Source organism: Gordionus sp. m RMFG-2023, chromosome 1, assembly GCF_954871325.1.
Source record: "Gordionus sp. m RMFG-2023 chromosome 1, tfGorSpeb1-WG-v2, whole genome shotgun sequence".
NCBI classification, from domain to species: Eukaryota; Metazoa; Nematomorpha; class Gordioida; order Chordodea; family Parachordodidae; genus Gordionus; species Gordionus sp. m RMFG-2023.
This window is the reverse complement of record NC_088775.1, coordinates 18630216-18657300: the sequence shown is the minus strand read 5'-3', so window position 1 is coordinate 18657300 and position 27085 is coordinate 18630216. Positions and strand designations below refer to the sequence as shown.

Here is a 27085-nt window from a genome sequence, read left to right as displayed (position 1 = left end):
TTCGCTTCTACAGTGCATAATATAAAATTATTTGAATCTCTCTCCCTTCCTCATTATCTTTTCTCCAATTTATTATCCTTCATTAAGCTACGTAAAAATTGCATATCTGTAAAATTTATTATCTCCTAATATTATGATTCACCCATAATTTTCTTGCCGCTCATTATTGCCAGAACCTTTTTGTTTGTTAGCTGCAATATGCATCTCCACGATGTTAATATCTCACTGTTTAGATATAATAATTTGGGTCGGAATAGATTATTCAAGGACTAAAGTCTTGCGAAATGATTGGTTATTTATTCTTTTATAACTTGACTTATGATTACATTTTTCTCACGGGTAGAACGTTAAGGTTGGATGGACTAACTAATGCTGAGGTGTTGTTGTTTGAAGCTTTTGCCATTTCCTTTACCGTATAATAGGCCTATTCAAAAATAATTCGAAATAATTACGAATAATAAATTATTTATTTTATCTGAATACGAATAATCATTTATTCTTCGAATAAAACGAATTATTCGTAATGTTTAATAAATCTAACAGTTGTCATTTCTGTTGACCTGCCAATCTGACAGGTGATGTGTTTGTGTTTATAAAAATTCTAGCACAAATTTAAAAATTTCTGAAGTGAAAATTTATTATTTGTCACATTTTTTGATTCTCACAAAAAGTTTATTTTTTGAATCTCATAATAAATTATATTAAAAATTACACAAACCAGAGGTATATAAAAATATATTACATCTCTACAATAATTATTGTTAGCTAGCCTAATTATGTTAGAGGAGAATGCTTCTGATGAAATTATGCTTGATGTTGAAGATGAGAAAATTTCCTCACAAAAGAGAGTAATCATATGGGATCAATATCAAATCCTTAAAGACGGTGAAAAGGCGGTTTGCAATCATTGCAAGAGTATTATAAAATGTAAAGGCAAAACAACATCTCCTCTTATTAATCATTATAATAGGTTTCATTCACACTTTAGTAAAAAAAATAATAAAATTGACATTTTTTTAAAGTCTACACCAAATTCTTCAAAAAAAATTAATTTTAAGGATAATTTATTTAAATTATTTATAAATAATAATATACCTTTTAAAATTATTAATTAAAATGATTTTAAAAATTTTATAAGTGATTTTGATTGTTTTATAAAATCAATATGCTCCAATACTCTTAAATTGCACATGTATAATACATTTGCAGAAAAAGAACAGTTGGTAAAGGAAATAATATCTAAAAATAAAAGTCAGATTAATTTTTCATCTGACATTTGGACTAGCCCAACACTGGTTCCTTTTTTAGGGCTAACAGCCCATTTTATTGATGAAAATTTTAAAATAAATAACATAATTGATGTCAGTTCAATAAATGAAACACATTTAAGGCCTTATGCAACTAATAATATAACATTTATTGATACATTTTCTTTAAAATATCCATTAATAAAAATAGGGAACATCCGATGCTTTGCCCATGTAAGTAATTTAATATCCAAAGAAATTTTAAAAATTTTAGATCCTTTAATTCTAAAACTAAAAAACATTATTAGAATGATTCGTAATTCCCCTAAAAAATTAAATTTATTAAAAAATATATGTAGTTCCCTACACTCTCCCCTAAATTTTTTAAAACCAAAATTGGATTGTGAAATAAGGTGGAATAGCACCTACCAAATGATTGAAAGGGGCTTATTGTTAAAGCCTGCTATAACAAAATTAGTTAATGAAGTAATAACTAATATTAAAATTCTTCAAGAAAAACAAATATCAGAGGTGAACTAAAATTTATAATTAGGTAATAATATAATACTTTGATAACATATAGGAAGAATGGGAGGATCTTATAAAAATTAAAGCTATCCTATTGCCTTTATATGAAACTACAAATATGGTATTTGGGGAGAATTATTCTACTTATAATTTGGTTATACCTTGTTATATTTTAATTCTTGAACATCTAAAAAAATGAAAAACCTGGTTTCCATAAATCCTTTAACAATAGTTTCAAAGTAGCATGTGATAAATTGTTGGGCTATTATAATTTAACTGCCGATGATGTAATGATAACCACAATATTAGATCCCAGGCTTAAAGTAGAATATTTTAAATCAATATCTGTTAGTGCTGTAAACATTTTTAAAAAAATCGAACGCGTTCAACGTTCAGTGACAAAAATCGAACGCGTTCACGTTCAAATTCAAAAAAAGGAACGCGTTCAATTATGATAAATTTTATTTAAATTTTAATTTAATATAAATAAATGCCTTATATTTTTCAACACAATATATTAGCCATGATAAAAAATAATAGTAGTTTTATTTTGATAATATAATTATAAATACAATATAATAGAGCGATAAGAAAATTAATTTATAAAAAATTTTTCTTATTAATTTTTAATAATAATTGCTTTTCAAAATTTTCATCTGATAGGCATGAACGCTTGTCAGTTAATACAGCGTTAGCTATACTAAAAACTCTCTCAACAGGGGCAGATGAAGGGATTGCGGTGTTATACTTGATAAACAATTCTTTTAAAAGGGGGAATTTATTAAAAACATTTAATGTTTTATCCATTGTTTTAAAAAATTGAGCTATGTTATCATCCTATAATCTGCCCTCTTCTTCCTCGTCAAAAAAAAGGATATCTCGGAATTGATTTTAAAACAGTGAAATATTTTTGATATTTGGGCCATGGTAATTCTAATTCATCTAATATTGAATTTTAATTTTCAGAATCTGATGATGAAATATTTATATCCATGCAAATGCTAATCTATTAAATTAAAATATAAAATTTTCAAATTAATAAACTTTAATCTTATCTTCTCTAGCAGTAGCACTATGGTACGTTAATTGCAATATGAAAAAGGAAAAAGTAAAAACAGCTGATTAAAAAATATAAGACTTTTTTGTTAAAAAATTGGATTAAATATTAATTTTTCAAATAAATAAAAATATAAGACTTTTTTGTTAAAAAATGCGGATTAATATTAATTTTTCAAATAAATAAAAATAAAAAGTGTTATTAAAATTGAACGAACGTAAAATTGAACGCGTTCATCAAAGAAAAGGAACGCGTCACGTTCAAAGTTCGTCAAAAAAAAAGGAACGCCGTTCATCACCTTTTTTCAAAAAAACGAACGCCGTTCATCACCTTTTTTCAAAAAAACGAACGCCGTTCATCACCTTTTTTCAAAAAAACGAACTTCATTCACGAACGCGTTCATTTTGAACGCGTTCGTTTACAACACTAATATCTGTTGATTATGATATTGTTATATCCAAGTTAATGGACAAATTTAAAGAGATTTACAATAGATATACATTTAATTTACCCCCATTTAAATATGATTTTATTTTATAAGCTCATAATTATAACTGTCAAACAAATAAGGATAAAATTCAACAAAACAGGCTAGAAATTGTTTTTAAACAAAGTAATATTCAACTGTGTGAAATAGATTTTTATCTGAGTGAACCAAGAGCAAAGAGTGATACTGACCCGTTAATGTGGTGGAAGACAAATGCATATCGGATCCCCATACTCTCGAAAATGGCAAGGGATTATCTATCTATACAAGGATCATCAACTGCTTGTGAAAGGCTTTTCTCAGTTGGAACTAATTTATTGTCAAAAAACCGCATGTCATATAAGGAAGAAAATATAAGAAAAACTCTTTGCCTTAAAAATTGACTTAAATTATAAATTAAATTAATAATATACATTTTAATTTTGTTTATAACTTGATAATATATTATTTATTATCAGATTATTGATTACATATTATTATAATTTTTTCAAAATCAAATTTGTAATAATGCACTATTCGATTCGAATTCGTTTTTGAATAGGCCTACCGTATAATATCTTAATCTTTTAATAAGTATCAAAAGAAATCCATTTAGTCAGGATCAGTCTTCGGATACAGATTAGTAGGTTTATTTATATTATTAAAACTTTGCAAGTAATTGGATCCCCATCCAATATTTTTGTTTTTTGGAATATTCATTTAGTGGCATTCAAGTTTAATTATATCCAGTGAGAGTGGTTAGTTAGAAGCTGGATTTCGTGAATAACCTAGAATTGCCATATCATATAACAGTTTAATCAAAGCTTTTAATATTGTGTATATATAGCTGGATCTTTCAATATTCTTAAGGCATTTACTGAAATCGTTAAAACTAAGTGTTCGTGCATATCAATTTACTCACTAAAGCTTGATTTTCTCCTAAGTTCATCTTCATATATTATGAAAAAAAAGAAGAAAAAAATATATGCCTACCTCTATTGAATAGATTTATCATTTTAAAAGATCAAATCGATGTTCAGATGTGCGCGCGTGGATGGTTTAGATACATACGAAGGGCTTTTGCTCTTTGGTAATCATCATTACTATATTGTCGACGGATTTACCTTATTAAAAACACGAGAAATTAGAGACATTCATACGTTACCGTCTAACTATCATGACCCTATCATACCATTCAGTCCAATGCAAAAGGATATCAAGAAGAAGTTTGACAAATTATATCATTATATATTTTTGAAAATTTATATTTATCCAATATTAATTTACGTAATATAGTAAAGTGTGTTTATATTTACTAACCTAACCTAATAAAGAGGATAGAAAACTTATTCTATTATAGAGCTAAACGAACCTTTTTAAAGTTAGAAATCAGTAATTGAAAGAAGTACATTTATAGTTTAAATTCTGTATTTAGAAAAAAAAATCATAATTTTTAAACTTTAGTTTTATTAGGGGAAAGGGAGTTGACATAGTAGGGGTTTGCAGTACTAATAACCTGTTTCGAATAAAAAAATAAATGTCCTATCAGATGTTGGATATTTTTAAAAATTAAATTAATTTTTCGGGACGGTTTCATAAGCTACCCGATAATTTACAATTTCCCACTTTTAATCGCCTAGACTAGATTATTTGGCCAAAGATAAAATACAAAAAACTTATTATTTTCAACTTGTCTTATTTTATTATTATTTAAAAGGTGCCATAAGTTTTCTTATTGCGATATAAAGGAAGTCTTAAAGAGGCGTTACTTATTGTTGCCGATCGGTTTAGAAATATTTTCCGCCGACGGACGAAATTATTTGTTGGTGTTTCCTAAAACAACGCGCGACAAAGTTTACAATAGGTTAACAAAGAAATAAAATAAAGATGACGTAGTTAGAACAAATAATACTATAGGCATCCGTTACCTGAGGTAAAGTAGAACCCTTAAATTAAATTTTTTGGCCCGAGCCCAACCCGATTCAAAATTTTTGGGATCCGAGTTGTAACGAATATTGGCTCCGGTTTAGATAAAAAAACGTTTATTCGGTTTGTAAAAAAAGGATAACATCGGTTGGTTTGAACTTTTTGCTTATATACTCTATTAGAATTATGTATAAAAATTCCCCCTCCCCCTACACGCCCCCCCCCATGTATACAATATATCACTATAAACAATAATTTGAAAGAAAAATAAGTGATTTTTTAAAATAACGATTATAATTCAAAATTTTTGGGAAAAGACATTTTTATATTAAAAAAAGTAAAAACTCAAAATTATTATTATATAATGTAAATATTCAGCGACCTGCAGGCCTGACCCTAAGCCCGGCCAGGGTACACGGGCCGGGCCATATAAACACGAATATTTTAAGGTCATTATTAGCTATAAAAATTAAAAATAAATGTAATATATTTTAATAAAATCTGTAAATATAAAACCCATGTCGGGCCGAAAAATTTTTTTAAAAGAAAATCCGGGCCAGGCCATGCAAATACCTCTGCATGTCTCTGATAAATATATAACAAAACAAAAGGTAAACAATAAGTGGGCCTATATATTGGAAAATTGCGGATACGCCTATGATGTAAAGAAAAGCGCATATTATTAAAAAATTTTATCACTATTCTCAATTGAAATATTTTCAAAATTATATTCTGTCTAATTATATCTATAAGGAAAAAAAGAAGTATTTATGATTGAGAACACATCTTTATGTTAAAGTGGGTAGCTGGCACCGTCAAGTGGCAATATACAAAAATATCTAAAAATAGGGTTTTAGTATATTAAAGGTTCAACCCAGTTCACAGACCTTTTAAAGGTTTTCGGTTCAGGTTTGAACGATAAAATTTTTAACGGTTCGCTTTAGATTCTGTAAGTCAAATTACCAACTACAAGTTTAATGGTTCTGTTTGGGCCCCTGAAAAATATAAATTTAAAAACAATTATGAAATTTTTAAATTATTTAATAATGAGACTGACCAAAAAGAAAATTAAATATTAACATTCCCAATTTATTTTTAAAAGATAGATAGATAGGTAGATAGATAGATAGATAGATAGATAGATAGATAGATAGATAGATAGATAGATAGATAGATAGATTAGATATAGATAGATTAGATATAAATAGATTAGATATAGATAGATAGATAGATAGATAGATATATAGATAGATAGATAGATAGATAGATTAGATATAGATAGATTAGATATAAATAGATTAGATATAGATAGATTAGATAGAAAGAAATAAGCTAGCCAGATTTTTATAGGCTCGATACCGGGTTTAGACTGACTTGCAAGGCTCTAGGTTAACCACATAAATATTTTAAACTTCTTGGACTCCATTTTCTCATTTTAAATTATGTTGGAGTTAAATCATACTAACGACCCAGTTGACGGATAGTATGTAATCTTCGATTTGACTTCTACTTAATAAATGTGTGAATTTTTGTATTTTTTTTGTACTCCCAAGTAAATTCCACCAAAAAGATTTGAATAAACACTATTGATATATAAAAAAATAAGGAATATTTTTGGACCGAATATTTTAGTTATAATTTTTTTAATCTTTCTATAACTATGTACATTATGCTATAAGATTTTTACTGCTAGCTAAAAGACTGATAGACGATGCCAAAAGTTCGATCGCGGGTCAAAGAAGTAACGTAAATGTAGAATTCAGCCCTTCTTCCTCGACGACTGCCGGATTTTTGAATACCTTTATAATCGGTGAAAAATCGGTCACTAAACGATGGGTGGTAATGAATTGTTTATATATGATATATTACAATGATGCACCGATAACACTTTTTTAACCGATCCCAACACTGTTTTGGTCCATATAAGGTATCAGTATCAGATAATTTAACATGATCTCAGCTGATCTAACATAGTATCAGTTAATCTATGGTATCAGCTGATATCAACAAGACTGCATTATCGTAAGATGGTATGGAATATTTTTTTAAAATAATTGTTCTGTAAAATAGATAGTAATCATAAGATGATGTCTTTATATTTAAAATGTAATATCGCTAAAACGCACAAAATGAACCTGTGATAAATTTTTTTAAAAAATCTGTTATATTATAGAAAGGAGAAATCAACAATTTTCAATATTTAATGTATTTGAATACCTTGGCCGGTCGATCATATAACGATCTCATGCAATACCCAGTATTTCCTTGGATTTTATCCGATTACACATCCCAAGTAACGAGAATTTTTTATATAAGTTGCCTAAAAAATTATGGAAAGATTGATTAAATGACAGAAAAATGTAAAGGTTAAGGGAGAAAGAAATTAAATCATATTTTAGCACGATATTGAGGAAAGGAATATGTCAGTTATGATCAGAATTTGAGACCGGAGCTACAAATTTTAAAACCGGAAGTAGAACACATCTTAAAATTTTAGGCCGAACTAATACTTTTCTTCTTTTGAACCAGAATCCTTTTTTCGTATATTCAAAACTTGTTTATTATATATCTTTGTTTTTAAAAAAAGGATATAGATCTTCAGCGGTGTGAATCCTTTAGAGATCTTGGTAAACCTATGGGTGCCCAAACTCCTCAAAGATTGGCTCAATTTCGTAAAAGGTTTGATGAATGGGATCGTGAGTTGCTTCTCGATAGCACTTCTAAAATTAACAGTAATATGAGCGGAGGCGGGTTAGTTGGCGGAGCAGGCACAGAAAGCACACCCCCATATCACTACGGGACTTGTTATTCTTCGGCCATGATAGTGGCTTCCTACCTTTTCAGGATGGAACCATTTACCCAGCACTTTCTCAAGCTTCAAGTAATATTTAAAAATAAATATACGATAAATTCGAATATGTTTGGCTTCTAATGTAATAACTAGATAAAAATTAAAACTTTTGTTTTCTGAATATTCTAATAATTTAAGTTTTATATTTTAAGAAACTTTTGTTTCAGCGCTGCTTATTATGAATCTTAATTTTTCAAATGATATTCAATAAAATGAAAGGGTGGCCATTTTGATTTGCCAGACCGCATGTTTCACAGCGTTGGCGAAGCCTGGCTATCGGCCTCACTTCATAACATGGCGGACGTTAAGGAAAGCTTACCCGAGTTTTATTATTCCCCTCCAGCCCAAAATTTCCTCGTCAACGCAAATCATTTCTCTCTCGGCCGCAAACAAAGTGGACCCATTTTAAACGATGTTGTCTTACCACCCTGGGCTAAGTCGGACCCAACCCTCTTCATAACGATCAATAGGGCCGCGCTCGAGAGTCCATTCGTATCAGCCCGACTCAACCAATGGATCGATCTTATTTTTGGGTAATAAAATTAGGTTGCGTCCTACCTCGTGTTTTTTTCTTTTAAGAATTTTAATAATTGTATGAAAATAAAATGTAATTTTTTAGACTAACAATAATAAGAATGAGTACACCCTGCTAAAATTTGGCGGGAGGGGGGCTACAATTTTTAAAAAATATATTATCAAAAAATATGATATATATATATAATTAATTTTTTTATTACAAATATGAATAAATTCTTTATTTATAATATATTTAAAAATAATGTCACAAATTTGATACTACCATATCTAAATATTAAAATATTTTCCATAAATCTTTCATTTCTTTGTTCTCTTTAAGCTGTATTTTTTTGTGAAAGGATTTCATTCGCCTCACGGATTCCTTTTCCATATTTTGATATATGAATCTGGAATCTACTCCAATATCCGTTTCATATTTATTTAATCTGAATCTTTGGTAGATTCTTTGTATTTGCTTCTCTCCAAATCGCGCATCTAGGTTCCTTGGGCCAAAAAGAATATATCGGAAAGAATTTTCTAAAATAAAAAATAATTTTATTAAAATTTATTCAAGTCATTTTACTTTTCAAAATTATTCATTAGGCTGTCTTTTCGCTAGCAATAAAAATTCGCATATTCGCGCATTTTATTTTCGCAAATGTTTGTAAACAATATAAACAGATGTGAGCGTCTTAACAAATATTCACGCTTTTTATTATGCATATCAATAAAAAAGAATTATATGCGCATTTTGTAAATTGCCTGTGAAGACGTAGCCTCAGACGGGACTTTGACGCTTTCTAGCGAAATAATAAATACGTCTATTTTTAATCTTGCTAGCTTTGGATTTTTTTAGATTGTATATTTGTTTAATTTCAAGATCGAGCTATATCTGTAAATATTCACCTACATAGTATTTAAATTATTGTTAATATGTTCCTAATGATTTAATTTAATTTTTTCAATATCAGTCAATTAATAAAATAAAATGGTTCAATTGGCAAAAGGACACCGAAGAATTTGATACTAAAAAATATCTAAATATTTTTTGTTAAATAGACACAGTGGGATGAGAACACAAAAATTTATTTATAAAAAATTAATTTAACATTGTTGAACATGTCTAAATTTTAAAGTTTATATAGTTTTATAAAATAATATGAATTTGAATATAAAATAAATAAAATAAAACAAGTTTGTAAAAATCGCGATATATTTTATAAAAGGTCATAAGCGATATATTTTATAAAAGGTCGTAGGCGATATATTTATAAAAGGTTATAAGCGATATATTTATAAAAGGTCATCAGTAGAAATCGCGATGTATTCATATATTATAATTATTTTAATTAATATAATTTATTTATTTTAATTTTATTTTAAATAATTATCTCTAACATTTCCTTCTTTGAGAAGTCCAGTTACCGCGGTCGTCGGTTCAATTGGTTGTTGATCTGTCTTGTTTGTATGTCAATTTGTGGCATCAATAACTTTTAGTGGTATAATCATCATCATCTTGGTTATCTGTACCACGTGTTAATTTGAGACAAAATAGCATCATCGTGGTGTTTATTAAGTTGTCACAATTTGAGAATAGTTACATCAAGTTTATAATCTTTAATTTCAATTATGGATATTCCAATATATTTTTCACAAATTTTATCAAGTTTATATTCTTTAATTTCAATTATAGATATTCCAATATATTTTTCACAAATTTTAATTTTCATTTTAAACATTAATTTACGAATATATTTTAAATCTTTATTTTAAATATCATTAATTTAAGAATATCAACTTAAATTTTCAATTTACTTTAAATGCTTTATTTTTTAAAAAAAATTAATTACTTTAAATTATTTATTTTAAATTTTTCCTTAACTTTTCCCTCTTTGAAAATCTTGAAAGTAAGGTAGGATAGTTTGGTTTTATCGAAATTTATAAACTACATATCTTGTCATAAATAATATCACATCAGTACTATATTATTATATCAAATTGGAATGTTAAATTCATCATTAATCGGAGTTTATAGAATCGTTTTTATCCAGGGGGTTGGTTTGAATTTTCGTCATCATAGTTAGCTTTCGCGCCAAGGGTTGGTTTAAATTTTCTTCATCATAGTTAGCTTTGGAGTCGTATAAGAATCATTTTTCGCCAGGGGTTGGTTTAAATTTTCGTCATCATAGTTAGCTTTTGCAAAATGTCATCCAATAATAATTTTATCTTTAACGTTCTCATCTATAGCTTGCCAAGTGGCCATACGTCTTAAAGTTTATATTTAATTTTAATTTAAGAATTTTTGGTAAAAAAAATATCAGAAAATTTTTTTTTTTAAATTTATTAATACCTTTACCGCTGCCTCCATGTTAAATAGACACGGTGGCAGGCAAAGATGAGAACACAAAAATTAATTTTTTTAACATTGTTGAACATGTCTAAATTTTAAAGTTTATATAGTTTTATAAAATAATATGAATTTGAATATATGATAAATAAAATAAAATTAGTTTGTAAAAGTCGCGATATATTTTATAAAAGGTCATTTTTTATAAATAAATTCTTGTGTTCTCATCTTTGCCTGCCACCTTGTCTATTTGGCCGCGGTAAAGGTTCATTAATAAATTTTAAAAAAAATAATTTTTCTGATATTTTTTTTACCAAAAAATTCTTAAATTAAAATTAAATATAAACTTTAAGACGTATGGGCACTTGGCAAGCTATAGATGAGAACGTTAAAAATAAAATTATTATTGGATGTCATTTTTCAAAGCTAACTATGATGACGAAAATTTAAACCAACCTGGCGAAAAATGATTTTTATACGACTCCAAAGCTAACTATGATGACGAAAATTTAAACCAACCCCTGGCGAAAAATGATTCTTATACGACTCTAAAGCTAACTAAAACCAACCCCTGGCGAAAAATGATTCTTATACGACTCTAAAGCTAACTATGATGAAGAAAATCTAAACCAACCCCTGGCGAAAAATGATTCTTATACCACTCTAAAGCTAGCTAACTATGATAACGAAAATTCAAACCAACCCCCCTATCAAAAAACGATTATATAAACTCCGATTAATGATGAATTTAACATTCCAATTTGATATAATAATATAGTACTGATGTGATATTATTTATGACAAGATATGATATAGTTTATAAATTTCAATAAAGCCAAACTATCCTACCTTACTTTCAAGATTTTTAGGGAGGAGAAATTTAAGGAAAAATTTAAAGTAAAAAAATTTAAAATAAATAATTTAAAGTATTTAATTTAAAAAAAAAATAAAACATTTAAAGTAAATTGAAAATTTAAGTTGATATTCTTAAATTAATGATATTTAAAATAAAGATTTAAAATATATTCGTAAATTAATGTTTAAAATGAAAATTAAAATTTGTGAAAAATATATTGGAATATCCATAACTGAAATTAAAGAATATAAACTTGACAAAATTTGTGAAAAATATATTGGGATATCCATAATTGAAATTAAAGAATATAAACTTGATAAAATTTGTTAAAAAATAAATTGGAATATCCATCATTGAAATTAAAGGATATAAACTTGATGTAACTATTTTAAAATTGTGACAACTTAATAAACACCACGATGATGATTATACCACTAAAAGTTATTGATGCCACAAGACATACAAAAAAGACAGATCAACAACCATGAACCGACGACTGCGGTAACTGGACTTCTCAGAGAGGGAAATGTTAGAGATAATTATTTAAAATAAAATTAAATAAATTATATTAATTAAAATAAGATTAAAATAATTGTAATATATGAATACATCGCGATTTCTACTGATGGCCTTTTATAATTATATCGCTTATAACCTTTTATAAATATATCGCTTACGACCTTTTATAAAATATATCGCTTACGACCTTTTATAAAATATATCCCTTATGTATCGCGACTTTAACAAACTTATTTTATTTATTTTATATTCAAATTCATATTTTATAAAACTATATAAACTTTAAAATTTAGACATGTTCAACAATGTTAAATTAATTTTTTATAAATAAATTTTTGTTTTCTCATCTTTGCCTGCCACTGTGTCTATTTAACATTATTTATTTTAATTTTATTTAAAATAATTATCTCTAACATTTTTCAAAGAATAATGATTAATCAAACACCCAACAACCTACTTATTCAAATTTTTTAAAATTCTTCTGTTGATTATTATTGCATTTTATTCTCCAACCAGTGTTTATATTAGCCTATATTTTCATTTTTAATTTGAGTAAAATTTAAAAGCCTATCGTCACTGTCGATTGTTATTACATTCTATTCTCCAACCAGTACCTTTTATATTAGCCTAGGTTCTCATATTTAATTTAGGAAAAAATTTTTAAAAAAGTATTTTATGCCTTTTATTATCCTAATATTTTTTTATAATATCTAAAAAAATGTTAAATAAGAGAAATCAAAAATTTTATTTTATTGATGATAAAATGAAAATAAAAATATTGAAAAAATAAAACTTCATGCTTCTCTATCTTCTATGTGTTATAAAAAAAGTATAAAACAAAAAAAAGGTAATATACTAGGCTAATAAAGTAAAGTAAGTAAAAAAATATGTATAAATTTAAATTTTTATAACAATAATAAAGAATAAAGGAATTCGAATTTAACAATTATAAAATTCGTCAAAATTTGGAAAGGAGGAAGTTAAAAAAAAATAGGGTGGTTTAACCCTGCATAGCCCCGCTTGCAGTACACCTATGATTTTAATGATATTCACTTAATATTAGTTATTTATTTTAAAAAACCCCAAAAGGTTTATAAAATCATAACCAAATATTAATTTAATTAAAAAATATTGATTTAAAAATTAATATAATAAAATTAATTTTTAAAAACCGCAAATTATTTCAAAGAATTAATAAAAAAATTGAAAAGATTTTAAAATTTCCCTATTTTTAATATATTATAATGTAATAAATATTTAAAACATAATTGTTTAATTATAACGAAAAATATTTTTTTGTGGTTAAATTCTAAATATAGTTGCGATGCAAAATATAAATGATATTAACAAACCAGTTTTTAATATATAATAGATAACTATATTTGATATACTAGGATGGAAATGGGAGTGTTTCGAAGAAACATTTGTAGTTCCCCTTTAGGATTTCAAATTGGACTTTTTGTTTAAGAGATAGGGACTCGTTTTTGACCCCTGTCCTTAACGAAATTCTTCTACCCAATTGATTTAAGAACTTTAGAGATTGGGGACCGGGGTTTCCAAGGACGCTAAAAATTAGTGGAATAAATATAAAAGAATTAGGGAGGAATCTATATTTATTAAACTTATTGGTTTCTTGTAGTTCCAAGGGGTCGGTATTTCCATTAGCCGGAAAGGAGGTAACACAAGAGACGTCCCAGACAAGTCTTTTGCCGCCGTGCCAAGACGTTAAAGACATGCCGTCGGGGCGCTTACCGTCCGCATTTAGGAGACCTAATGGCTCCAAACTATTGGGGAAACCGGCCGAAATCAAGGCTTTGCCGATTAACCTATTAAGGTTGTCGTGCCTCAGGAAACGGCCACTGAATTCGAGGCACTAGAAACAATGTCTAGAGAAAGGATCAACCTGTTTGTGACAGGCAGCACAGGTGTCCACAGAAGGGATAAGGCAACCAAGCCTATGGCCAATGGCAGTTTAAAACTCATCGTCTGTGAGTAACGTTTCCTTTTTACCAGTCGGAATCGCGTCTAGCCATTCATGGCCGTTAGAGTTTTTTTTGCGTTTCTGAGCAGTTGAAGGTTAGTTAGATCGGGATACATACAAAGTTTTTCAAACGAGCATTGAAGCATAGGGACCAGGAAGCTCTTTAGATGACAGGAAACTGGCTGCTCGGAGCCTTGGGTGATTAGAATAAGCCACTCTTGTTTAGCTGAAGATAGAAGGGGATCGTCCAACTCGATAAGCGAGGAAATAGAATCGGCGAAGGATATTCGAGATGAAAGAAAGCACGCAATTGCCATAAGGAAGGGGGGTGAAAATCCCAGTCCACCCCGGTAAGCGGGCATAGAGGCGAGGGACCAATTGAAATGGGAAAAATTTAAGCCTAAAAGGGATTCGATAAAATGTTTAAATTTTAATTCGAAGACCTTAAGGAGAGTATTGTACTGGAAAACGGGGGAAGATTTAAATAAATGTAAGAATTTCGGTAGAAAAAGACATTTTTTGGCGAGAAAGAAAAACTGATGATTGGGGAGATGAGGAAGATTCTTGAGTGAATTGGAAAGGGACTGGATCAAATCGTCAAAAGTTTTTTGACAAAAGGAAGTTGAAAAACTGATGGGGGAACCTAAAAGACAGAGATCCTCGTGCGGAATGATTGTAAAATCTAAGGGAGGAATAAAATCCTTATTGTTGAGGGAGGAAATTTCACACTTTTTCCTATTTAGGGAAAGACCAATTTTCGAAGCTTCCATTTCAACGTACTCTATGGCCGACATAACATTGGATAAAGAACCGCCAAAAGAGCCATCGTCGAGATACCATAAATTAAGGTCTAATTTGAAATTAGACTTTAAATTTTTGATCAAATCATGAATCCCTATAGTAAAGAGCAGGGGACCTAGTGGATCACCTTGCTGAATCCCCTCTGTGGAGGATATGGAAAATTCCCCGAATTTGAGTAACGAAGGGAATCCATAACAGGAATTAAGGAAATTCCAGTATTTTGGGAAATGGTGTAAAAAAGATGGTAAGAATGCTCTCCTATAGATGGTGTTGAAGGCTGTTCTGAAGTCTAACTTGCAGAAAACCTTATCAGCCTCAGTATTTATAAAAATACGCGCAACATGTGAGGCCACTTCACACCCACCTCTCACTCCAAATCCTAACTGTGAAGGAAATAAGAAGAAACTGGCCTTAGGCCGAATCTTATTTACAATAGCCTTGGCGACTAAACGACGAAAGAATGACCCTATGGCAATGGGTCTAATGCCACCATCCGGTTTGGTTAAAGAAACAAGACGTGCGCCAAAAATAATAGGACGAATACAAAGAGGAACTTCGCATACGAGGATATTATTGCAAAGTTCAGTTAATGCTTTCAGCAAAGGGTCAATAAAACCACTATCAGAGCATTTAATTAAATCCACAAAAAAACCAGGTCTGAAGCCGTCCAACCCACTTGTCGTCCTTTTTTTAAAGGACTTTAAGCACTTAAGTACTTCATCACAGGTAAAAGGAATAGGAAGAGGCATGCGGGTGAATGTTAAAAGGGGACGCTAGTGGATGTTTTTCAAGAAGTTGTTTAAATATAGTAACGTTGATAGGTCAAATAGAATCATCGGAAGACAATATTCGGGCAGCACAGCTAATATCTCCAAGATCTAATTTTTCAGAGATCAATTTGCAACGGAAGGAGTTGGGATTTAAAGAGTTAGATGGAGAAAATTCATCGATAATCGTATTTCCAAAATTGGACACTTTTTCCTTAATTGAGGCAGATAAGTTATTTATTTTATTTTTGGGTTTAACTAGGACTCGAAGACAAAAACTAACCAGGTCTAACCATAAGGGTAGTGAGGAAAAATCTGAATTCAAATTATTTATAAGTGACGTGAGGAACCTTGAGATAGACTCTCGAGCGACTATAGGGATCCTAAAAAGAACTGGGGCTTATGCGAATTAAGGAATAAATCAACAGAGCTTGAGGAACAAGCCGGACTGGGGTCATACGAGTGAGGAGCGTTAATAAAAGGATCTGGGCCGTAAGAGAGGGGAAATTTTCCAGAATTGTGGCAAGCGGGTGAACCATGTTTCCTAAACACGCCATTTAAATTAAGCGAAACTATTTTTAAGCATACTTGACAACAAGAGTTTACCATGGGATGGCTTTGAAAGGGAGTAAATAAAAAAATATATATTAGCGGATATAATTTTGAATGGAAGAAAAAAAAATAAGATATTAACTAGGGAAATGGGGAAAAAAAATCCAAATTGGAAAAAGAGGAAGATACATGAGCTATCCTATCAGAAGTATTATCGAGATTAAAGGGGTTGGTAAATTTAAAAAAATAAATAAATAATAATAATTATAAAATAAGACTAGATACACAAAGTATAAAAAGTTTATTAAGAACAAAAAAAAGGGGGGGGGGGGGTATAAACAAGAAAAAAGGGGGAAAGAAAAAATCAAAAATTGAAAGAAAAAAGAAAGATTATGAACAATCGAAATTAGGAGGGTTGGTAAATTTAAAATAATAAAAATTAGATGCATAAAGTATAAGGGGTATTATCAGATACCTGCAGGCCCTAAGCCCGGCCCGGGCTGTATTTTAAAATTTTTAAATATACCCGGGCCGGGCTAAAAAAAAATTTTTTAAACATTTCCGGGCCGGGCCTAAAAAATTTTTTTAAAATATATCCGGGCCGGGCCTAAGATTGTTAAACCCGGGCCGGGCCTTAATATTTTTTATAAAAATTTTTACATTATGAGTTAATGGTTATAAGATTATATTTTATTATAGTTATGATTAATATAATATTGGGTGATGGTTAACACTACCTAACACCCACAGATCGATCTAATTATTAATTTCCTGCAAATTTATTCAAAGTATTAATATATTTTTTTATAATTCATATCTAATTTTTTACAACATATTTTACCAAAACAATCAAATAAAGGAATATCTTAAATAAGCCCCAATATTCAAGTATTAATAATATATTTTTTTATAATTCATATCTAAATTTTTAGAATATTTACCATAACAATCAAATAAAGGAATATCTTAAATAAGCCCCAATATTCAAGTATTAATAATATATTTTTTTATAATTCATATCTAAATTTTTAGAATATTTACCATAACAATCAAATAAAGGAATATCATGGCACAAAATACTAATGATATAATTAATAAAATTATAAATAATATTTATTCTTTTAGAAATACAAATAATAATTTAAAATCTGAAATATGGGCTAAATTTAACATCATCATAGATGAAAATAAAAAAAACATTGGCTACGTACAATGTAAGAATTGTTCAAGTATATTATCTTATAATTATAAACATGGTACATCACATTTAAAAAGACAAATGTGATGGTAAATCCATGAAAATTAATAAAAAAAATTTACACCTGAAAAACCAACCTATAAATGTAATATAAAATATTTAAAAGAAAAATTTATAGATCATTCTTTAACACTTTGCGCAAAAGATATTAGACCTTTCGAAATGATAGCTGGGAATGGGTTTCTTGAATTCAGCCTAGCTCTAGTCGATGTTGGGGCAAAGTATGGTAAAATAGATATCAACTCATTGATTTCACATCCCACCACTCTATCACGCCACCTTAAAGAAAAATGTAATAAAATAAGAAACATTTTGGTTGATACTATTGCCCCAGTAATCAAGAATCGATTTATGGCTGCTTCCACTGATATATGGTGCGATGACCATAAAAAGAACTCGTTTATAACAGTTAACATGCACTATATATCAGATGACTGGAAGTTAGTGAAGAGAAACCTACTTACCGCTAAATTTAAAGAAGTGTCAAAGACAAGTAAAGTAGTTAAGGATGAACTATTAAAAAATTTACATAATTTTAATTTTAACACTAACGATTTTATTAATATAATATTTGTTACAGACCAAGGTAAAAATATTATAAAAGCATTGGAGTTAAATGAACGATTAAATTGTTCTTGTCATATATTAAATACAATTTTAAGAAATTCATTTAACTTCAAATATTTGGAAAGTAATGCCCCATTAATAAAATCAACAATAGATAATGTTAAAATATTAGTGGGGCATTTAAAACAAAGTAATAATGCCAGCATTTGAAAGCCCTTTATCAAGATATAGAAGTCCGCTGGAACTCTAAATACAATATGCTCAATTCTGTTTATTCTCAAAATGAAGAAATTATAAAAGTTCTTCAAGAACATGCGGGATCGGAAAAGTATTATATTATAGACTTTCCGATCCTTCAGGATCTAGTCAAAATTCTTGAGAATTTTAACAGAGCTATTGTTGAGTTACAGTCGGACTCTTGTACTCTTTTTAAAGTGGTAATTTGGTATTATGAACTTCTTGAAGTTAGCGAAAAAGGAGAAATAAAATTGATTTTACTTAATATAAAACATTTTTTAATTGAAAAATTTGTTTTACACAAGTATCATTTTATTTCTCTTTTTCTCTGTCCCAAATTCAAGCAATTACGTATGTTGTCAGGGACAGATCGCAAGATGACGGAAAACTATATAAAAGATTATATTAAATTACAAGAGGCTCAGGAAGTAAATGAAATACCATCGACCAGTCAAATTACGACTGTTGTTAAACAAACTGAATCGTTTTATGACAAATGGGGCGATGGTAATTCTGGTAATATGTCAATACCCGATGATGAATATTATAATTACATAAATAAAAAAATAGATGAAACATTTAAGGTGGATATTTGTTAGAGTTGTGGGCGGCTCATCAAAGCGAATTTCCAATTTTAGCAAAATTGGCAAAAAGGGTATTGGCAATTCCTGCTTCAAGTGCAAGCTGTGAATTTTTCAACTACTGGGAGAATTCTTGAAGAAAGAAGATTCAACCTGAAAAGGTAGATATGCTTCTCTATCTTCATGATAATTTGTGAATTTTTAATATCTTTCTTGAGTATAGGGTTTCGTCAATCATGCTGGTTTTTTACTTTGCAAACTGTCAAATATTTATTGCATTTATTATATTTTACCTTGAGTCATGAAAGTTTTTAATCCAACATTTTTCATTATTTTTTTTTACAATATTATATAATACAATTATCTTCTTTTGTTAAAAATTTATATTATAAAATAAATTACATTAATATTGTGCAATAAGATTATATTTTTAAAATACTATTTATTATACATGCATTTTTTTAAATAGCGATTTATTTTTATTTTATAAATTAAATAGTAAATTAAATACAATATATTATATTCTCAAAATATTTTCCATTTTTATAAATTAAATATTAGTTTTATTTTTTTTAAATGCAATATAAAATATATTATATGCTCAAAATATTATTACCATTTTTATGAATATTAGTTTTATTTTTATAAATGCAATATAAAATATAGTATATGCTCAAAATATCCATTTTTGTAAATAACAATTTTATAATTTTTATAAATTCAATATAATAATCTCAAAACCATGTATTTTTTAAATAATAAGCGATAATACTCGCTGAAAAATATGGTAAAATACCTTATAGGTGAATTTTTGTATATACCAGGTCGAATATAATTTTAAAAAATTCCGACGGGCCTGAAATTTTTAAATCCGGGCCGGGCCGTAAAAAATTTTTTTAAAAAATATCCGGGCCGGGCCGAAAAAATTTAAAACCGGGCTGGGCCGTGCAAATGGTGCCTCTGCAGGTCTCTGGGTATTATTAAGAAAAAGAAAACAAGATTAAGGGGGGGGGATTAAAAAATTTAAGAAAAATAATAATAAAAAAAAAGATTTAGTTGATTGAGTATAACTTTAAATTATGATATTGCATAACAAAGAAAAATAATAATAAAAATAAGATTTAGTTTAAAATGATATTATTGCATAACATGAGAACAAATGAATTAAGTGGACGGGTAGGACATAAAATAAATATTAAGTGTATAACTATAAATGATATTATTGCATAACATGGGAACAAAAGAATTAAGTGGACGGGTAGGACGAAGGAATGCAACAATAAAAAATGGAAGTTAGCAAAGAATGGGAAATATTAGGGTGTAGTGGGAAGATTTGCCAAATAAAATGGGACAATTATAAATGACCGTAATAAAAAATAAGAGGTTTAACGTTTAACTTCATAGGGGAATTTTTCGGGGTGTGATGTTATAGGGGGGAGGGGGAGTTAGGAATAAAAGGAATAATCGCTAAGGAAAAATTAACTTCGCCCGGAGAATTTTTAGTGTGGAGTGAGAAGGTTTGGTAAAATGGATCATATCATTAGGATTTAACTTCGTCGGGATTTTCAGGGTGTGGCTATAAGAAGAGGTTTGGCAAATAAAATGGAGATTTAAGTAATAATCGGATCGAACTTTGTCGGGAAAATTATTAGAGTGCGGAGACGTGGGAAGGTTTGGCAAATAAAAAAATAATCGAAAATAAAGGTAAACCAAGAAATACAAAAAAAAAAAAGAAAAAAATTAAACTTTGTTGGGAAAATCTTTAGGGTGTGGTGATGTAAAAAGAATTCAAACTTAAGGAAATTTTTCTACGGCCGCTAAATAGGGAAATCTTAAGGTTGTCTTAGCACTATTCGTTACACAAATGAAGTTAAGCGCTTCTTCTATTTAAAGAAAGTTTTGATAGGACAAGCCTCCCTCGATGGTGCTTTTCGCGAATGTTGATATGTAGTTGGAAGGGCGATAAATGATTATTTCGAATATGTTGGTATAATATTATATCATATTTGAAACATAATTTTATATTTAATTAATTTTCCAATTTTTATTTTATATAAAAGTCAAAGTTTCACACAAACAAGACAACCACGTTTTTCTTAAAAAAATATATATACAAAAAATTTTGAATTATAGTCGTTATTTTAAAAAGTTGTAATTTATCTCAAATTCCTTTTTACAAAAACTTGTAGCATTTTGTAAAAGCCTAAATATAACGATCCCTAATGATCAAAGAAATCTATCATCTATTCACATTATTATATTCTTAATGTATCTGAACCTCGTATATTATATTATTATTCAATATCAATTATCTCTCTTCCAACTACATATCAACATTCGCGGAAAGCACCATCGAGGGAGGCTCGTCCTATCAAAACTTTCATTATCAAATAGAAGAAGCGCTTAACTTCATTTGTGTAACGAATAGTGCTAGGACAACCTTAAGATTTCCCTATTTGGCAGCCGTAGAAAAATTTCCTTAAGTTTGAATTCTTTTTACATCACCACACCAAGATTTTCCCGACAAAGTTTAATTTTTTCTTTTGGATTTCTTGTTTCTCCTTTATTTTCGATTATTTTTTTTTATTTGCCAAACCTTCCCACGTCTCCACACTCTAATAATTTTCCCGACAAAGTTCAATCCGAGTATTACTTAAATCTCCATTTTATTTGCCAAATCTCTTCTTATCCCCACACCCTGAAAATCCCGACGAAGTTAAATTCTAATGATATGATCCTTTTTTTTATTTGCCAAACCTTCCCACGTCCCCACACTCTAATAATTTACCCGACAAAGTTCAATCCGATTATTACTTAAATCTCCATTTTATTTGCCAAACCTCTTCATATCCCCACACCCTGAAAATCCCGACGAAATTAAATTCTAATAATATGATCCATTTTATTAACCAAACCTTCTCACTCCACACTAAAAATTCTCCCAGCGAAGTTAATTTTTCCTTAGCGAGTATTCCTTTTTTCCTAACTCCCCCTCCCCCCTATAACATCACACCCCGAAAAATTCCCCTATGAAGTTAAACGTTAAACCTCTTATTTTTTATTACGGTCATTTATAAATGTCCCATTTTATTTGCCAAATCTTCCCACTATACCCTAATATTTCCCAAAAATTTTCTTTGCTAACTTCCATTTTTTATTGCTGCATTCCTTCGCCCTACCCGTCCACTTAATTCTTTTGTTCCCATGTTATGCAATCATATCATTTATAGTTATACTCCATTAACTTAATCTTTATTTTATGTCCTACCCGTCCACTTAATTGTTTTTTCTTTTGTTCTCATGTTATGCAATAATATCATTTAAAGTTATACTCCATCAACTAAATCTTTTTTTTTATTATTATTTTTCTTAAATTTTTAATCCCTTCACCCCCCCCCCCCCTTAATCTTGTTCTTAATAATGCTATACTCTATACATCTAATTTTTATTATTTTAAATACCAACCCTCCTAATTTCGATTGTTCATAATCTTTCTTTTTTCTTTCAATTTTTGATTTTTTCTTTCCCCCTTTTTTCTTGTTTATACCCCCCCCCCCTTTTTTTTGTTCTTAATAAACTTTTTATACTTTGTGTATCTAGTCTTATTTTATAATTATTATTATTTATTTATTTTTTTAAATTTACCAACCCCTTTAATCTCGATAATACTTCTGATAGGATAGCTCATGTATTTTCCTCTTTTTCCAATTTGGATTTTTTTTCCCCATTTCCCTAGTTAATATCTTATTTTTTTTTCTTCCATTCAAAATTATATCCGCTAATATATATTTTTTTATTTACTCCCTTTCAAAGCCATCCCATGGTAAACTCTTGTTGTCAAGTATGCTTAAAAATAGTTTCGCTTAATTTAAATGGCGTGTTTAGGAAACATGGTTCACCCGCTTGCCACAATTCTGGAAAATTTCCCCTCTCTTACGGCCCAGATCCTTTTATTAACGCTCCTCACTCGTATGACCCCAGTCCGGCTTGTTCCTCAAGCTCTGTTGATTTATTCCTTAATTCGCATAAGCCCCCAGTTCTTTTTAGGATCCCTATAGTCGCTCGAGAGTCTATCTCAAGGTTCCTCACGTCACTTATAAATAATTTGAATTCAGATTTTCCTCACTACCCTTATGGTTAGACCTGGTTAGTTTTTGTCTTCGAGTCCTAGTTAAACCCAAAAATAAAATAAATAACTTATCTGCCTCAATTAAGGAAAAAGTGTCCAATTTTGGAAATACGATTATCGATGAATTTTCTCCATCTAACTCTTTAAATCCCAACTCCTTCCGTTGCAAATTGATCTCTGAAAAATTAGATCTTGGAGATATTAGCTGTGCTGCCCGAATATTGTCTTCCGATGATTCTATTTGACCTATCAACGTTACTATATTTAAACAACTTCTTGAAAAACATCCACTAGCGTCCCCTTTTAACATTCACCCGCATGCCTCTTCCCCTATTCCTTTTACCTGTGATGAAGTACTTAAGTGCTTAAAGTCCTTTAAAAAAAGGACGACAAGTGGGTTGGACGGCTTCAGACCTGGTTTTTTTGTGGATTTAATTAAATGCTCTGATAGTGGTTTTATTGACCCTTTGCTGAAAGCATTAACTGAACTTTGCAATAATATCCTCGTATGCGAAGTTCCTCTTTGTATTCGTCCTATTATTTTTGGCGCACGTCTTGTTTCTTTAACCAAACCGGATGGTGGCATTAGACCCATTGCCATAGGGTCATTCTTTCGTCGTTTAGTCGCCAAGGCTATTGTAAATAGGATTCGGCCTAAGGCCAGTTTCTTCTTATTTCCTTCACAGTTAGGATTTGGAGTGAGAAGTGGGTGTGAAGTGGCCTCACATGTTGCGCGTATTTTTATAAATACTGAGGCTGATAAGGTTTTCTGCAAGTTAGACTTCAGAACAGCCTTCAACACCATCCATAGGAGAGCATTCTTACCATCTTTTTTACACCATTTCCCAAAATACTGGAATTTACTTAATTCCTGTTATGGATTCCCTTCGTTACTCAAATTCGGGGAATTTTCCATATCCTCCACAGAGGAGATTCAGCAAGGTGATCCACTAGGTCCCCTGCTCTTTACTATAGGGATTCATGATTTGATCAAAAATTTAAAGTCTAATATCCAATTAGACCTTCAATTATGGTATCTCGACGATGGCTCTTTTGGCGGTTCTTTATCCAATGTTATGTCGGCCATAGAGTACGTTGAAATGGAAGCTTCGAAAATTGGTCTTTCCCTAAATAGGAAAAAGTGTGAAATTTCCTCTCTCAACAATAAGGATTTTATTCCTCCCTTAGATTTTACAATCATTCCGCACGAGGATCTCTGTCTTTTAGGTTCCCCCATCAGTTTTTCAACTTCCTTTTGTCAAAAAACTTTTGACGATTTGATCCAGTCCCTTTCCAATTCACTCAAGAATCTTCCTCATCTCCCCAATCATCAGTTCTTCTTTCTCGCCAAAAAATGTCTTTTTCTACCGAAATTCTTACATTTATTTAAATCTTCCCCCGTTTTCCAGTACAATACTCTCCTTAAGGTCTTCGAATTAAAATTTAAACATTTTATCGAATCCCTTTTAGGCTTAAATTTTTCCCATTTCAATTGGTCCCTCGCCTCTATGCCCGCTTACCGGGGTGGACTGGGATTTTCACCCCCCTTCCTTATGGCAATTGCGTGCTTTCTTTCATCTCGAATATCCTTCGCCGATTCTATTTCCTCGCTTATCGAGTTGGACGATCCCCTTCTATCTTCAGCTAAACAAGAGTGGCTTATTCTAATCACCCAAGGCTCCGAGCAGCCAGTTTCCTGTCATCTAAAGAGCTTCCTGGTCCCTATGCTTCAATGCTCGTTTGAAAAACTTTGTATGTATCCCGATCTAACTAACCTTCAACTGCTCAGAAACGCAAAAAAAACTCTAACGGCCATGAATGGCTAGACGCGATTCCGAGTGGTAAAAAGGAAACGTTACTCACAGACGATGAGTTTCAAACTGCCATTGGCCATAGGCTTGGTTGCCTTATCCCTTCTGTGGACACCTGTGCTGCCTGTCACAAACAGGTTGATCCTTTCTCTAGACATTGTTTCTCGTGCCTCGAATTCAGTGGCCGTTTCCTGAGGCACGACAACCTTAATAGGTTAATCGGCAAAGCCTTGATTTCGGCCGGTTTCCCCAATAGTTTGGAGCCATTAGGTCTCCTAAATGCGGACGGTAAGCGCCCCGACGGCATGTCTTTAACGTCTTGGCACGGTGGCAAAAGACTTGTCTGGGACGTCTCTTGTGTTACCTCCTTTCCGGCTAACGGAAATACCGACCCCTTGGAACTACAAGAAACCAATAAGTTTAATAAATATAGATTCCTCCCTAATTCTTTTATATTTATTCCCCTAATTTTTAGCGTCCTTGGAAACCCCGGTCCCCAATCTCTAAAGTTCTTAAATCAATTGGGTAGAAGAATTTCGTTAAGGACAGGGGTCAAAAACGAGTCCCTATCTCTTAAACAAAAAGTCCAATTTGGAATCCTAAAGGGGAACTACAAATGTTTCTTCGAAACACTCCCATTTCCCTTCTAGTTTATCAAATATAGTTATTTATTATATATTAAAAACTGTTTTGTTAATTTTATTTATATTTTGCATCGCAACTATATTGAGATTTTAACCACAAAAAAAATATTTTTCGTTATAATTAAACAATTATGTTTTAAATATCTAATGTATATATATATATATATTTTTTTTTCCGTTTATGTATATCATATTATGTTTGATATTCATTATAATTTGTAATGTTATAATATTTTTTCTCTAAAAAAAGCAATAAATCAATCAAATATCTCATATTTTCTTTGTTATTTTTATTTACAATATTATTTTTTAGCCTTTCGTATTACCAAGCCTTTTGACTTATAGACCTACCCATTATTATACTTTCATTTTTATGATTATTAGTTTTATGCAATATAAAATATTGTATATGCTCAAAATATCCATTTTTTTTAAATATCAGTTTTATAATTTTTTATAAATTCAATACAATATTTTCAAAATATTAGCTTTTTACCATGTATTTTTTAAATACAAATTAAAATTAACACAAATACAATCTTTTATATTCAAAAATGTTATATGCACAAATTTTTTATAGTATCAATTTGTAATTAAATATCTGAATAAAATATGTAATATACTTATTAAATGATAATACTCGCTGAAAAATATGGTAAAATACCTCATAGGTGAATTTTTGTATATACCATGTCGAATATAATTTTAAAAAATTCCGAGCCGGGCCTGAAAAATTTTTTTAAAAAAAATCCGAGCCGGGCCTAATATTTTTTAAATCGGGCCGGGCCGTGCAAATGATGCCTCTGCAGGTCTCTGATTAATATTACAAAGATTTCATAACCAAATAAACTATAATTTTTATAAAACTATCTAAATGGTACCTTTTTGATTTTAAGCAGCGAGCCGTAACCGAACCTCGAATCTTTATAGAGAATGGTTCGAGTTCTATATATTAATAAGACCTTGCCTCAATAGATTAAATAGCACTTAATCGGTATATTTTGAGAGAAAATCATTCAAGAGTTTTAGATTAAAATTTTACTATAATAAGAATGACTTTTACATGTGATGTGTCAGTTTAATTTATTGCTAATTAATTATACTTTTTTTTTAATATAAAAAATTGAAGTTATAAACAAAGGGATTCTGCGGCCATAGAAGCTGTCAATGTATTCCACTATTTGTTTTATGAAGGTAATTTTTTATAATTAAGTATCACGTGATATGTTAGATACCACCTATTTTTTTTGAACAACTCCCTTATGGCATAAATTTAAAAAAATTTAATTTTCTTTAAAAATTACATATTATATACATAAAAATTGAAATAATCGAAGGTAAAATGAAGAGGTCGTGATTATCATGATTAATCCTTTTTAGAACAGATGATAAATTAATACGTAGGTCTAGGTAGGGTTCCTCGAACTCCGATTTAGATACGCTA

The 27085-nt window shown here is 29.7% G+C and overlaps 1 protein-coding gene across 5 annotated transcripts in view; it reads left to right on the top strand.

The window, feature by feature from the left end:
* Window positions 1-27085, top strand: part of LOC135931244 (WD repeat and FYVE domain-containing protein 3-like) — a 75955-nt gene that overhangs the window by 30636 nt on the left and 18234 nt on the right. For 3 of the 5 annotated variants that reach the window (XR_010572982.1, XM_065468220.1, XM_065468221.1), the window contains exons 6-12: window positions 4322-4524; window positions 5016-5162; window positions 6904-7063; window positions 7398-7517; window positions 7812-8105; window positions 8295-8608; window positions 26771-26835. Coding sequence is in view for 4 of the 5 variants with exons in the window: in XM_065468220.1 (XP_065324292.1) it covers window positions 4322-4524; window positions 5016-5162; window positions 6904-7063; window positions 7398-7517; window positions 7812-8105; window positions 8295-8608; window positions 26771-26835 (1303 nt within the window). In the remaining variant the exon portion in view is untranslated. Of the gene's footprint in view, window positions 1-4321; window positions 4525-5015; window positions 5163-6903; window positions 7064-7397; window positions 7518-7811; window positions 8106-8294; window positions 8609-11291; window positions 11698-19046; window positions 19228-26770; window positions 26836-27085 lie in introns of those variants that run through there. The other 2 variants (XM_065468223.1, XM_065468222.1) reach the window with 2 other exon arrangements.